The sequence below is a fragment of the Penicillium chermesinum genome, assembly GCF_028974085.1.
Source record: "Penicillium chermesinum strain IBT 19713 chromosome Unknown utg000003l:1.0-5111272.0:1.0-5115320.0, whole genome shotgun sequence".
Taxonomy (NCBI): Eukaryota; Fungi; Ascomycota; class Eurotiomycetes; order Eurotiales; family Aspergillaceae; genus Penicillium; species Penicillium chermesinum.
The window spans coordinates 3,092,594-3,106,955 of record NW_026695313.1 but is presented as its reverse complement, the minus strand read 5'-3'; the positions used below and the strand labels follow the sequence as shown (position 1 = coordinate 3,106,955).

Sequence of the window (14,362 nt, the reverse complement as noted above, 5' to 3'; positions counted from 1 at the left end):
CCTGCCTTCCCTTCCCCCCCCCTTTTGCCGCCTCAGGCTACCACCCCACGTGACTCCCGTGACTCCCGCCAAAACCCCAGTCCTCAGTCTCCATCTGCTAATTCCGGGACCCGGCCTTAGCCATCCGTACGCCAGTCGGAATTTGAGTATCCAACCTTGTCGGTATGTGCTATCCTTGTCTTCCCCATCGTGATTTTGTTTTGCTTTTCGTTCTCATGGTTCTGTCTTCCCTTCTTCCCCCCTCATGTTCTCAGATCTCATGAACCTTCCCATTTGTGTCGCGACCCAAGCGCGACTCCCCAAACAGCTCCACCCGACGCGTCTGTCTGGGGAGAATCGTCTGGGGCATCCCATATCATGTTTCGTTGATGGAGGAATGATGAATCACTTGTGAAGCGCGCAATTTTTGATGACGCGCGACGCGAAAAGACCTCGGTTGCTAATTCGCGCCCACAGATGGGTTGGTAAAATCGCGCGAAATGAACACCTGGGCTGTCGACGCCTCGAATCTTCCTGGCCAGGACAATGCGGCCTTCAATCCTTCTACCATAGATCCCTCGGCCGCCTTTCTCCATGGATCGCCTACCCCTGACCCCAACCAATTCCAGCGCATGTTCAGTAACGGCGTGCCGAGGAATGCCTCGCCCGGGTTCCACAACCCAAACCAGGTGATTCCATCCAAAAGACCTCGCCCAGAGGATGGCATGCCAATGTCTCCCCGGGCTGCCCCTGGCGTAACGGGGTCGCGATCTCAGACACCCCAGATGCCGTTCCCCGGCTACCAAGGTCCAGCCAATGGCACACCTCAATTCTCTCAGCACCCGACTCCCTATCAACACCTCCAACAAGGCGCCTCGCCTAATGTTACCCAGTCGCCTGTCATGCAAGAATTTGATCAGAATAGCGTTCGCATGGGAACTGCCTCTCCAAGCCCCTTCTCTCCTGCTGGCCCTCATGTTGGTGCTCAGATGTCCCCTTCACAGTCAGATGGAAGTCGCGTCAATACTCCTCAGAACGCCAACTTCATGCCGGGACAAGCTTTCCCCCAGGGCATGGGCGGCCAATTCCAGCAAGGAGCTGGCATGAGCTCCGCTGCGCCTCAACCTGCCATGCAGGCCCAATTTCAAGGAGGAATGGGCCAAGTGCCTCAGGGCTACCACCAAGCTATCGCAGCTCAGCAACAACGGTTGCATCAGATCCAGATGCAAAGCAGGCAGATGAACAATGCTGGTGCTGGGAATCCGCAAATGAGTCGACCTGTGCCCTCGGGAATGAACCCCATGGCCAACCCCCAGCAAATGGCAGCCTTCCGCCACATGCAGCAGAATATGGCGAAGCCCAATAGCCCCGAAACCTTCATGCGCTCCCTTCAAAAATTCATGATGTCACGAAACCTTCCTCTGGACCCCAATCCTATCATCAGCGGTCGCCCTGTCAACATTGTTCAATTATATGGAACAGTGATGAAAATGGGTGGTTCAAAGAAAATCACTGCTATGAACATGTGGAACGCAGTTGCACAGAATCTGCAGTTCCCACAAATGAGTTTCCCAATGGCTGGGCAGGAAATACGCGACTATCACCAGAGGAATCTTGCCCCATATGAGCAGGCTTTCATCAACTCGCAACAGAAGCAATTTGCTGAGCAGGTTCAACAACAGCAAACGAGCGGCCTTCCCCGTCAGCCAAGTGATCCGTCTGCAATGCAATTCCAGTCTCCAGCTCCTGTGAAACCCAGCCCGGGTCCTGGCTTTGATACGCCGCAACAAATCCCCAACACTCCTCAGAATAATACACCTGTGTCAAACCAGGCTCAGGGAACTCCAGTCAACGGATTTGCTACGCCGACTCACGCGCCGACTCATGCGCGCAGCCAGAGCAAACCCCAAGTTGGCCATAGGGCCAGCATATCTCGACAATCACAACCACCTCTTCAACCTCCCGACGCCTCTGGCCAATTTGCCGCACCTTCTCCATCCCAGCAGACTAAAGCTGTATCAGCGACTCCCTCGCAACCATCGACCCAGCCTGAACAGAAGCCGGAAGAGTTCACCAAAATGCCCATCGAGGATCCCTTCAAACCTATGGTGATCAGTGAGCATCGTCTGCACGGGCCAATCTCGGTGGAAGAAATGTATCCTCTGGGAGATGATGTCTTGAAACTGAAGCCTAATGTGCCTAGCTTCGGTGAATTGGGTATTGTTGATATACATGCCCTGACCATGGGTCTCAAGTCTGGCATCCACGCTGAAGTTCGAGTCGCCTTGGATACACTCACCACTCTCTCCTGTGAGCCTGCAGTCCAGATCTCTCTTGAGAATTGCGAAGACCTGGTGGAGAGCTTGGTTGATTGTGCGGAGGACCAGTATGATTATCTGGTCGACCACATTCCGGAAACGTCAGATGTCATGCAACTGCGCTCTTATGAAGATGTATTAAGAGGCTGCCAGTCGGAATTCACATCACTTGCCGAAGTGCCTGAGTTTGGCAGCGAGGCCTTCTTCATGGACCGCGCAGTGGAGCGGTTGTTGTGCATCATCACCATCCTCCGCAACTTCTCATTCTCGGAAGCCAATCACGGAATTCTGGGAATATCCCCAGTGACTCAAGTCCTTGCTGATATCTTCCGCTCTCTCGGGACCCGACCAAAGTTTCTCCGAACTGATCAAAACACCCTCGACTTCATGAAAGATGCAGTGGTCTTCATGAGCAATTTGGCCCATGGCATGCAGATTCCTGGCAAGGAAGAAGCTCTCAGCCTGCTCAATTTTCTTCTTGCGTTCTCACCTTCTCCTCAGCCTACATCCCAGGCAGGCAAAATTATGTTCTCCCCATTCAACCCTTTAATTCACCGATACACGCCAGCTGCTGTCGATGGCCTTGCAAAGCTGTTAGCCCGAGACGACCCGAACAGAATTTTCTTCGGTGCCATCTTCGCCGGAGATGGCTCCGCGGCCCCTCGACCCGATCTCCTTACAGGTGCATTTGGCCTTGCCATCTGTGCTATTCCTGAGAAAAAGCCTTTGGCGGTTGCTGATGCACGGAAAATCTTCCTTATGCAAGGCTTGCTAGCTGCCGATGTTCTGACGACATTTGCTGATGGCGCAACGGCTCAATCATGGCTTGGATCTGTCGATGGCTTCGCAACCCACCTCCTCCGCCTTTCATGCTTGCTGTGCACGGAACGCCTTCCTCAGTTAACTAGCATACGCCAACGTGGACCACATGAGGCTGATGCCTACGCCTTTAGCGCACTTATTCATCGTGGGTTAGCAATTCTGCGCCGTCTTGCAGAAAAATCCAAGCAGGTTGATAACACTTTCCCACTTCACCTCCCCTCTGGTGTTGTACCTCGCAAAGAGAGCTTACTCGGTGCTCTGTTGCTGCCGAACCTGGATCCCAACATTATTCGCCAACTCCTTACCTATGCCCGCCTCGCAGAGTAATTTTGGATAGTTCGTTTCCTTCCCCAGGCTCTTGCAAGGATGGTGTTCAGGTGTGGCGGGTTGGGTGGTCTGTAATCTTTTACGGGGGAACCTTTTTCAGCGCAGCATATTATGACATTTCTGCTTTCTGCCATGTAATTTGTATCATGTCTCCAATTCATGGTCAATCGAAGTCCCTTTCTGTTTTCGGCGCCAGTGGAAATGGAGTTTTATTCTTATTTTTTGAAGTTTCTTTGGCCTTCCTCCATGTGAGATAACGTCCTTTGTGTGTACAATGCTCAAATACCCTTCAAAGGAATTTCCAACGTCGTCGAGTAACTGGGACGTAGCAGCTACTGTAGACTTTACTAATTAGTGGCCAGGGTGATCCAGGTGCATATGGGCACCTTAGTATAATATCGTACTAGTAGTGGTATGTTCCCAAGCAAGTCTTCCTAGTAGCCTAATAAGAGTAGCCTATATATTGGAAAATAAAATGATGCTTAGAACCATTGAATTAAGAAAATTAACACCAGCACCAGTTCGTTGAGCATATACAGAGATAATACAGGGAGTGGACTGAGAAAACAGAAAGCGCCCGTAACTGCAAGATCAAGCGAGAAAAGCATAACACCACCAGGGAAGCAAATGAGGAAAGAGGAAATGGAATGATATGGAATGAAACAGAGAGAAGAAATACATTTCGGTTCGGGGAGTGGAGAAAACCAAGTCAGGGCGATGACGGGGCTATATGGGGCATTTCGGCCGCTCGAAGCATCAAAGCACAGCATCAGATAGGCAAGCACATCCTCCGCGTACATTAGTGTCTCTCCCTGTCCTGCTTATCCTCCAGCCCCTCGCTCAAATAGGAGTGGCAATGCTTGCTTTTGGGAAAGTCGGCGTCATAAAGGTTTCTGCTCGACGTGTAGATGGGTTATGGGTATGCAACTAGAAGTTTCGCTCTTGCAGGAACTTTAGAATTTCGGGTTTGCGCCAGCCCTGTAGCGTTCCTATTAGCATCTAACTTGATTCAAACAAAGTTCGGTGGCCGTGGTATCACACCACGCGACACCATCATGCCACGGATTGTGACCAAATAGGCTTAGCTGCATACCTTGACAATGATGTGCCCATTCAATCGGTTGATGCTCACATCGGGACTTCGTAGATCGATGCCCAATGTCAGGGCTAGGTCGTTGCGCAGACTATCAAGATCCCCCTCGGTCTTTTGGATCTTGGTGAGTTGCTTGGTGCCGCCCGCTTTTGTGACGAGGTATACAGGCAGTTGATTAGAGCCAGTACGGCGGACAAAGTAAGGGAGGTTGGTGAGTTGGAGGGTTGGCTGAGGCTGCTTGGCATTTTGAGGGAGAGGAGATGCGTTGGCGGGCTGCTCTTTCAGAGCTTGCGCTTGCCGGCGTAGTTGCGTCAGGAACGTGCGGGTCTGGCGGAAAGGACTATGTGATTGGAGGGAGACTTGATTAAGAAGAGAACCGTTAGTTGGTCATTCGTAGCTTCATAGAATGTTTTTCTCTCCACATGGGTTGAGCATGAGGGCTCCAAAGTTTTCAGATAGACGCGATAATCGAGCCTCCAACGATGCTTTTGGAATTAATTCCAAAACTCTCGGGCTCACAGTGCTCATTGGAATCTTTTTGTCGAGTATGGCGGGAATGGTACCACTTACATGATGCAAATCGTGAGGAGGATAATGACGAGAATCGGCTATATGTTGGCGCAGAGGCCATGGACTGGACCAGGCGAGGGCAGACACTCTGCTTGCATATGGCCGACATTGCCGATACGGAAGTTCCAAGAGACGCCATCGAGTCTCCGAGGAATAGAGTGGAGGAAAAGAAGAGAGATGCTGGTTCCTGAATAGCAAATTCCCGCGAGAAACAAGAAACGCAAGTTTCTCCCGTCAGTTCTGCCACCGCCCAGCTCTCCCAATGAGGCTTAGCGCGGCACATCCGCCCGCACACAAATTCAAAGTTCCCAAAGATCGCGAATCTTTGATCAACCCACCAAATTTGCGTTCAACATGGCAGCCAACGCCCCTCCCTCTGCTGAGCAGCTCAGTGGTGCTCACCCTACCGATGCCGCCCCTGACTATGACCTGCTCCGCCGCCTGATTCCTAATCTGGACCGCCACCTGGTTTTCCCGCTGCTCGAATTCAGCGCCGGCAACGATGAGGAGGATACTGAGATTACTCGGGCCAAGTACGAGCTGCTCAAGCACACCAACATGACCGACTATGTCGCGAACCTGTGGCAAGATTTGAACAACTCTGACACCATCCCCGATGAATTTGTGAAGAAGCGTGAGGAGGTTCTTGCAAAGTTGCAGCAATACGAGGGGCAAGTGGAGAAAATCACCGAGTTGCTGCAGGACGAGGAGGTCGTGGGTAATCTCCGCAGTGACAAGGCCGCCAACTTGCGCTTCCTGGAGGAGCAGCACGGTGTCACCAACGAGATGGTCAACAGCCTCTACGACTACGGTCACTTCCAGTACAGCTGCGGCAGTTACGGCAACGCCTCTGAGCTTCTGTACCAGTTCCGTGTGCTCTCCACCGACAACGACAAGGTTGCCTCCGCCACCTGGGGTAAGCTTGCTTCAGAAATCCTGACCACGAACTGGGAGGGCGCAATGGAGGAGGTGCAGAAGGTGAAGGAGTCAATCGAGACCCGCCTGTTCAACAACCCTCTTGGCCAGCTCACCAACCGATCTTGGCTCATCCACTGGTCTCTTTTCCCCTTCTTCAACCATGACCCCGCCCGCGACATCTTGACCGACCTCTTCTTCTCTCCCGCCTATATCAACACCATCCAGACTAGCTGCCCCTGGATTCTGCGCTACCTTGCTGCTGCTGTCATCACCAACCGCAGCCGTCCTCACAAGCACACCGGTGTCTACCAAAAGCAATTGAAGGACTTGATTCGTGTGGTGCGACAGGAAGATTATGAGTACACCGACCCCATCACCGACTTCATCAAGGCGCTCTACGTCGACTTCGACTTCGAGGAGGCCCAGAAAAAGCTTGGCGAAGCTGAGGAGGTTCTGCGCAATGACTTCTTCCTCGTGTCGACCGCCGATGCCTTTGTCGAGGCTGCCCGTCATCTTATCTCCGAGAGCTACTGCAAGATCCACCAGCGGATCGACATTAAGTAAGTTTTTGCAGGGATAACCCACCTGACTCATCAAATCGCTTCGCCGCCCAATACTAACACTTCCATTAGGGATCTCTCTACTCGCCTGGGTTTGAGTCAAGACGAGGGCGAAAAATGGATTGTGAACTTGATCCGTGACACTCGTGTCGATGCCAAAATCGACTACAAGGAGGGTACTGTGATCATGAATCACCCCCCTCAGTCTGTGTACCAGCAGGTCATCGAGAGGACCAAGGGTGCCTTCTTCCGCACCCAAGTCCTCAGCTCAGCTGTCGCCAAATGAACAAATGATTTTGTTTTTATGAGCTGATGCCAACCCCGACTTCTTATATGTTATTATTCAAACCCAATGTTTTTCTGCCTGTCCCCCGCAATGGTGGTCTTCGCCGTGTATGTCACAACACGGGTCTTATTAGGAATTGAGGGACTAGGCAGAGTGGCATCCGGCTGGCGTTTTTAGGTCAAATCACCCTTTTGATGTTTATTTTTTAACCTCCTAGTCCACCGTCTTCTCTTCTTCTCCCATTCCCTCAATTTTTCTGTTCTGCCGTTAGATCCACTCCTATTTCCTTTTCATATTTTCGTCATTACCCCCCCTACCCAAAAGCAGAGAATGGAACTGAAGAGAATGGACTATGGCTTCCTGCCATGGTCGCGGAAACAAAAGAGAAACGGGTTCATTGAGCAGACTCCTGAATGTTGTCAGGTTGGATGGATCTATGCTGTTACGAATGGTCTCTAGAGATGAGTGAAAATGATATCTGACTATATCTGATCTGGTGGTGCCCAAAAGAAACGATCTCCCCATTAATCGAAACAACGATATCCATGTACATATCTTCGCACAACAAATTGGGTCCCTGGCAACAAATGAAGTAGCATGCAAGACAGGCCCATGATGCTTAACACGCGAGAAATAGGGTATCGTACGCTGAAAGAGGACTGGCCCAAAAAGAAAGCTCCGTCTGATAATAAAGTCCATGACTCGAGTTTAACTCCACAGGCTCCGTATCTGTCCAAAAGCCGGGCGGGTTCCAGGCATCCACTGGGGTGTTCTAGTATCTTAAGAGGATTAGAAACAGCAAATTGTTGAAAATAAAATAAAAGACATAAAAATGAAAATAAAATCGAAAATTAAAGCCCTGGAGCTGCCGGGTCCATGAAATCCGGGATATGGTTCATCACCATGCCTTCTGGCCTCCGTGATCCTGGATAATAAACAGCCTGCGAAGACTGGGACGAAAGGTGGTAGGGAAAATCAGGCCTGTTATTCCTTCGAAATAGACCATGGAAAAAAGATGAGCATAAAAAAAAGGTGGAATCTCGATGGCTTCCTTGAAACGGGTTCCTGGGGGAACGAAGGATTATCCGCTTGGACACGCGGGAGGAACTTGTGATGCAAAAGTCCAAGGCCAGTGGTGGGGATCAGGATAGTAGGGGAGATCATCGGGAAATTGATGGTATACCACGTATACCAGGTACCTTGTGGCATCTTTGACGTCTTTTAACGACCCCCTCTCGGGTCTGGTTCACGCCTGCGAGCTCGGGCAGGGTCCACGGGGATGAGCTCGTTGATATAGGGCTCGGAGTGGCGCGACGGGTCGTTTCCCGCATTGGAGGCGTTCTGGGTCATTCGTAAGGCCTCTTGCTTCTCATATTCTCGAGACATGGCAGCCAGATCGTCGATTTGTTCCTGCGTTGTCGAAAACGTACTAGTCAGCCCTTTCGCCCCCCTGGTCTTGCCTATTGTTTCTTTCATCTTTGCTATATGGGCTGTGGTAGAGGACAGACCCGAGTAAGAGGCATGCCGGTAATCAAGTACCCTTCGCGGCCCTTCAAATATATAAGGAAATCTGGTTAGAGCGGGTTAACCGTGGCGCGCAGCGGGTGGCATGGCCCGATATACCTGATAACTATAAGGCCGAACCGATGCGGATGGCCCCAGGAAATAATGTATGTGTCCAAGTACGATATGCCGAGATAGGCCATATCCAGGAAGCCAATACTGTGACTCTCGCGACATCTTTGTCCAGAAGGGAGGGAGGAAGGGGAGGAAGGGGGGAGGGAGGAAATAATAACAATAGGCCAAGTATAGAAAGGGAATTTTATATTGGTATCATAGAGTAGGGGCTCTCGGGAGGTTGATAGGGAGATCGGCACAGCAACACAAGACCAGGAACCTTCCCTGGATACTAGAGCGGAAGCCAGTAACTTGAGTCGAGCTCAGTCACTTGAGTCTAGTCCAGTCACTTGGAGGGGGCCCTTTTGAAGTTTCTTGTACAGCAGCATTGGGATATAAATGGGTATAAATAACCCCGACCACCAGGGCCCGTTCCCCCCTCCGGACCACCGTGACGAACCCCATCCAAAAGCCCCAGGCGAATGAGACCGTCGCCCAGGCGCGATGCTCCTTTCCAGATCCTTTTCGAGCGCACGGCTGGAAGACGATCTCTCGGCAAGTGTCCACACTAGCACTGGAACCCACAATCAAAATCCACCTTCGATTGTTCGAGACACCCTTAGATCCACTCGGTGCATCTCGATCTTCAAAGAACGAGACGGATGCATTGCAGCGCAGATGCCCTGAGCCGGGGGACTTTCCGAGGGAGAGAGATCTCCATGGGAGCCTCTCGAGCCTCTCAGTTGGATTGTCGACTAATAAAATGCAATCATCCAAGCAGATCGGAAGACAGCGTCGGGCGTATCGCAGCCATCGCAGGGCCCCCGAAAACCTAGACAAAAGGCACCACATCAAATTCAACCAACCCGACTAGCCCCAAGGAGGTGTCGGGAGTGGTTCATGATCCACTCCCAGACCTTCCATCTGGGCAAGGAGGATTGAGGACGGAACTGTCGGGGGTTGAGTAGAAAGAGGAAAAAGGGGGTGTGCCGCCTCACTTCCATCTGACAACGAGACCCAACCCTTTGGCGATTTGCCTCCGGGGCGCAACTCTTTTAGGGATTATATTTTTATTTCCATTAGCCTTGGGATCTAATCAGAGAGACATGTCCTCGCCTGGACATATCTCGGATCTGACCAAGGCCAATACGCCTTCATGCAACCCCGTTGGCGAGGACTTCCACAGCCAATGTGAAAAGTGAGGCTTGCAATTTTAGATAGGGTTTGGATTCGGATTAGTTCCATTTCCAACCTATCCCAACATCCGGAAAAGCGACAACGTAGCATGTTCAAATCAGGGTGATGACAAGTGGAGTCAGCCATAGCACCTGAATCTCCCTCCGAGAGCCTAATTTCCCTACCTGACCCAACTGTTCAGAGCTTGCAGTAGCTCCCAAATTTCTCTTTCTCCCGGCCCCCAGATGTCTCTTTCGTCTTCAAATGTTCGTGGAGAATTAAGAGTCTTCCAGACTGCGGCCTCCCCCGCGGAGATTTGCCCAGCTCGTACACCGCACCTTTCAAGGCAAAGCCAATTTGGCTCTTGCTGCGCGGATGTCGTGGCACCACGGAGTACGGTCAACCCTCGCGGGGCCCAACCTGAAGTCTGCAGGTAGTGATGCATCTTGCGCTTTTAGGATAGGGCACCTGTCCGCATAGCGTGTTTTTCTTCTGCTCGATTCATGCCGAACACATGGCAAATGCAGGATGAGAGGGGTTCCTGCGAGGCCGAAGTGGGATATTTCCAAAGGAATATCCCCACTATGAGCCTATTCTAGTCGCTTTGACATGTTGGGGGAGGTCTGGATGCCGTTGGAGCAGTTTCCAGCTTCCATGAAAGGATTCTGATCTTCTCATGCTTCTTTGACCCGCATAGTCGAAGATTCAAGTCTAGTCCGCTGGGGTTGTTCCTTGGGTTGAGCGCATGGGCTGAGGTGAAGGGAGAGAGGGGGGGAAAGAATTACCAGGCGTGATCGGTTTCATGTCCATCGGGAGTCACACTAAGCCTCTATATCTGCAGAAACCCCCGTTTTTGTCCGTCCGAAGCCACCGAATGGCAGATTACGATTGCTAACATTCAGTCACCTGTACACCTTCACGGAATCGGTTGCATATCCTGGTTACTCGAGATGCGCAGTACAAAGTGCTCCGGCAGGCATATACTACGAGTAATTGGCTTATACTTGAGACACTATTATGCATATACCAATAGTGGAGTCGCCTAGGCTCGGAGCGCATCATATAGCATTATTATCTAGTCTTTTTCTTTCATCATTCGTTCGCATAGTCCGCCAAGTTTCTCGTCCCGTCAGTCCACATGCAAGCGCTCTACTGGGGGGGGCACATAAGGGTGGATAAGCATGTCGCTGAACCTGTTTACCGGAAAAAAAAAAGAAATTCGTTAGCAAATCACACAACGTAAGGAGGGGCAGTCCAATCCATTCAAAACTTACTTCTCCAACTTCTCCTTGCCACGCACTTCCTCCACCAACAGTGGCATGCGCACCACATTAAAGTCCTCGTACAGCTCCTCAATCTGCTCAAGATATTTCTGCTGCATCTTCCTCCGAGCATTACATTGCTCACAGTTGTTTCCATCCTTGGGGAAGAGCAACTGGTTCACGACAATCGAGTGGGTGTCAATGGAGTAGCTTGTTAACTCTTGGATCATGCGCTCCGTTTCGTAGAGGGACAAGAACTCAGCAATGCACACGCAGACAAAGGTCGTCATATCCGCGTTCTTGAACTGCGTGTTCACCTCGCTGATAGTCGCGCGCAATGATTCCATCTTCTGTAGCAGCTCATCCATGCTCTGTCCGCCAGGCAGACCACCGCGCGCACCTAGAATCGAGTTCAGCATCGGACCGAACTGCTGCGATAGCTGTGACAGCTTGCCCAGCGCCTTTTCGAGAACTGTAGGGAATTGCAGGAATCGCAGTGTGTGGCCGGTCGGCGCGGTGTCAAAGACAATAACTTCGTAGGAGAGTGACTTCACTTGCTTCAATACTTCGGCGAATGACATTGCTTCGTCAACTCCAGGAATCTGTATTGCGTTCATTCACCAGGTTAGCGGCCTGGGATGGAGAGGTACGAGGTGGATGCCACTCTTAAGACAGGATGTCCACGCTGTCAATGGCTTGGTCTCGACTCACACTAAAAGCTAGGTCCTGCATCATGTTGCCCATCCCCAGTCCAGCCATAGGATCATTATCCTGACCGTCGCCGCTGGCCAACAGATCCTGGATGCTGCCATTGGGATCGATCTCCATCGCACTCAGATTATCGTAACCGTCAATCAGACGAGCCTCCTTTCCGAACTTCTGGCCAAATGCATCACTCAGGTTGTGTGCAGGGTCGGTAGAGATCAGCAGCACGGATTTGCGGGCTTTGGCGAGCTGGATGGCGAGCGAGCAGGAAGTGGTGGTCTTGCCCACACCACCTTTGCCACCGACGAAGATCCAGCGGAGGGTCTTCTGGTTGATGATTGACTGGAGCGTCGGCTCCATGTCGAGGTCGGAGCTCTGGACCACAGCGGATGACATTTTGGTCGTTCTTGTGCGGAGAGAGCTGAGGCGGCAGGTGTGTGGGGAGATGGGAGGTGAGGTCGAAATTCATGATTTGCCCCGCAAGGCGATCGAACTTTCGGGAACGTGGTCTGGCCGTTTGACAGCTACTGGCTGCATCCATTTCTCATTTTGCCTGAGGTAAGGAATGAGGCTTAGGTTAGATAGTTGAAAATATCGAAACAGGCGATTCTATATAGCTCTGTCTTCTGCGAATCAACTAATGCCTTCCTAGATATCGGGCCGTGATCCTCACAACATGTGCCTAATTGTAGAAAGCAGAACTATTTTAGAGTCAGATCCTATTCGTGTCGAAAGTATTCTATTTCGCTTTTTGACTCCCCCCTTAAGAAATAAGATAAAATAATGAAGCTTTGTCAGAGGCGAAACGCGATAGCTCCGCCCATGGCATCCTCCGCATTGCTATCGGTGCTCTCCGATGCCAGCGGCCCATAGAAACCAGAGATTGGAACTTTCCACTTCTCTTCCCCCTTCATTCTTCCAAATAACTCTCTCTTGCGCTTTCAAGCATTCTGTATGAATGGACACCGCCCGCAGGTCTAGCCCTGATCGCACCAACGAACGTCTTGCCCTGTATCAACAGCAGCTCGCGGCCCCGCTCCCCAGCTCTGCTACACACACGCCCGCCCGCCAACCACCTACCATGGCTGCTCGCGACCCCATTACCTGCCATGTCCTGAACACCCTGACAGGCACACCGGCTGCAAACCTGCCCGTCACCCTGACTCTTCTATCAGCGCCAGCTTCGCCATCCAGCCCAGTCACCTTCCACGCAACCACCAACGGCGACGGCCGTGTCGCGAAGTGGACTCCAACGAGCGCTGCGACTACCTTGTCTGTTCCAGAGATCCTCGCTGCTCTCCCTACTGGAGACAGTAAGACCAATTGGGCTGTGCGCTTTGAGGTTGGACCTTGGTATGAGGCTCAGGGCATCGAAAGCTTTTGGCCGGAGGTGGAGGTCAAGTTCACGGTGAAGGGCCGTGGGCGCGAAGGCGTGGAGGGCTGGCGCCATTATCATGTGCCTGTGTTGCTTGGGCCATGGAACTATTCTACCTACCGCGGGTCATAATTGTACACAGAATCTTTTTTCTTAATCAGGTGCTATATAGTTAAGGCCTTGCTTTTTGTGTAGACAGATGTGATACTCTGAATATTAAGCACTAAATCACGCCGTAAAGTTGAAGGAAGATATTACCCTAGAAAACTTATGCAATAGGTCATGATGTCAAGCTTCCTCGTTTCCTTCAATTATTCGGCAAGATGGCCGAGTTGGTCCAAGGCGCACGGTTCAGGTTCACCTGATCCACACATCCGTGTCTCGTTTTCGGGGCGTGAGTTCGAATCTCACTCTTGTCAATTGGATTTACTTTTTTTTTGCCTTTGGAAATTTGGTTTCTTCTCTAGAAAAAACAATTTCACCCACATAGACTAGTCTTTACCCAATTCCTTGGATACCCTGAATAAATGTCGAAGAGGAATATAATTGACCATCGGATGTGCGGATGTATTTTCCCCCGAACTATCGAACGTCCAGATATCATGAGCACTTTACTAGTGCATATATATGCCATGTAAATTTACACCGTGACTGGAGCTGAATACCAGCTCCGGGAGAATAGCTGACTGGGTGGAACATGGAGTTTGTTTGTCCAGGCAGATACAGTAGCACCGGCAGTGCGAAGGCTTTCTGCTAAGATCTCTCTAAGAGGCTCCTAGCACCGTATTCGACTGCTATTTCAGGTTTCCAGTGCTCCTAATCAAGTTCTGATACTTGAAATACATGAAGCCCGCTTGCTTCGGCTTGAGCTCCCCGAATGTACCGTCCCATGGGATGTAGATGTGTGGTCAGTAGTTATTTAGACCCGGGCTGGGGATACTAGTGGCCTCGGCTTAACCGAAGCTCTGCTCAGCTCTGCAGTGTTTCTGGTTCAGCTTCAAAACCGACTATGCTCGACGAAAGGGACGCCAGGGTTTGCAACCTTTACCAATCAGACTAAAAGTCCTCAACCCAAGGAATTGTGGAGTGGGGAGTCTTTGTTGAGAGCACTGTTGGGTTATCTTATTACTGGTAGCAGATTTGAGATTGGGGAGCTTGAAGTAACCGGGGTGGTTTCTATTTATCTGCCTAGTGGAGTTCTATGGGTAGTTCCAGGTAGGATCCCAAAGTCACTTGCGCGCAAGGATATATTCACTGACCGAGGAAGATCAATAACCGTATCAGACTTTGGGATCAGTTAAAGCTCATGGTCCTATTCGCGGGTCCCCAAATTGTGAGAGGATTTTCAATGAGA

At 51.1% G+C, this 14,362-nt stretch overlaps 6 protein-coding genes across 6 annotated transcripts; 3 read left to right on the top strand and 3 right to left on the bottom strand.

Moving 5' to 3' along the window:
• Positions 1-479: 479 nt before the first annotated feature.
• Positions 480-3,446, top strand: N7468_004104 (putative ARID/BRIGHT domain protein (SWI1); the record flags this gene model as incomplete). Its single annotated transcript, XM_058473401.1, has 1 exon — positions 480-3,446. One exon carries the CDS (start codon positions 480-482, stop codon positions 3,444-3,446), a length of 2,967 nt encoding a protein of 988 aa, XP_058332404.1.
• Positions 3,447-4,373: 927 nt separating this feature from the next.
• N7468_004103 (mitochondrial 54S ribosomal protein mL49) lies at positions 4,374-5,218 on the bottom strand (the record flags this gene model as incomplete). Its single annotated transcript, XM_058473400.1, has 3 exons — positions 4,374-4,424; positions 4,540-4,898; positions 5,110-5,218. The coding sequence occupies 3 exons, from the start codon at positions 5,216-5,218 to the stop codon at positions 4,374-4,376; spliced, it is 519 nt and encodes a 172-aa protein (XP_058332403.1).
• Positions 5,219-5,463: 245 nt separating this feature from the next.
• N7468_004102 (eukaryotic translation initiation factor 3 subunit E) lies at positions 5,464-6,873 on the top strand (the record flags this gene model as incomplete). Its single annotated transcript, XM_058473399.1, has 2 exons — positions 5,464-6,587; positions 6,660-6,873. 2 exons carry the CDS (start codon positions 5,464-5,466, stop codon positions 6,871-6,873), a joined length of 1,338 nt encoding a protein of 445 aa, XP_058332402.1.
• A 1,221-nt stretch (positions 6,874-8,094) lies between these two features.
• N7468_004101 (uncharacterized protein) lies at positions 8,095-8,349 on the bottom strand (the record flags this gene model as incomplete). Its single annotated transcript, XM_058473398.1, has 1 exon — positions 8,095-8,349. The coding sequence occupies one exon, from the start codon at positions 8,347-8,349 to the stop codon at positions 8,095-8,097; it is 255 nt and encodes an 84-aa protein (XP_058332401.1).
• Positions 8,350-10,936: 2,587 nt separating this feature from the next.
• On the bottom strand, positions 10,937-12,029 carry N7468_004100 (ArsA family ATPase; the record flags this gene model as incomplete). Its single annotated transcript, XM_058473397.1, has 2 exons — positions 10,937-11,530; positions 11,640-12,029. 2 exons carry the CDS (start codon positions 12,027-12,029, stop codon positions 10,937-10,939), a joined length of 984 nt encoding a protein of 327 aa, XP_058332400.1.
• A 562-nt stretch (positions 12,030-12,591) lies between these two features.
• Positions 12,592-13,140, top strand: N7468_004099 (hydroxyisourate hydrolase; the record flags this gene model as incomplete). The annotated part of the gene is made up of 1 exon (XM_058473396.1): positions 12,592-13,140. One exon carries the CDS (start codon positions 12,592-12,594, stop codon positions 13,138-13,140), a length of 549 nt encoding a protein of 182 aa, XP_058332399.1.
• Positions 13,141-14,362: the final 1,222 nt, after the last annotated feature.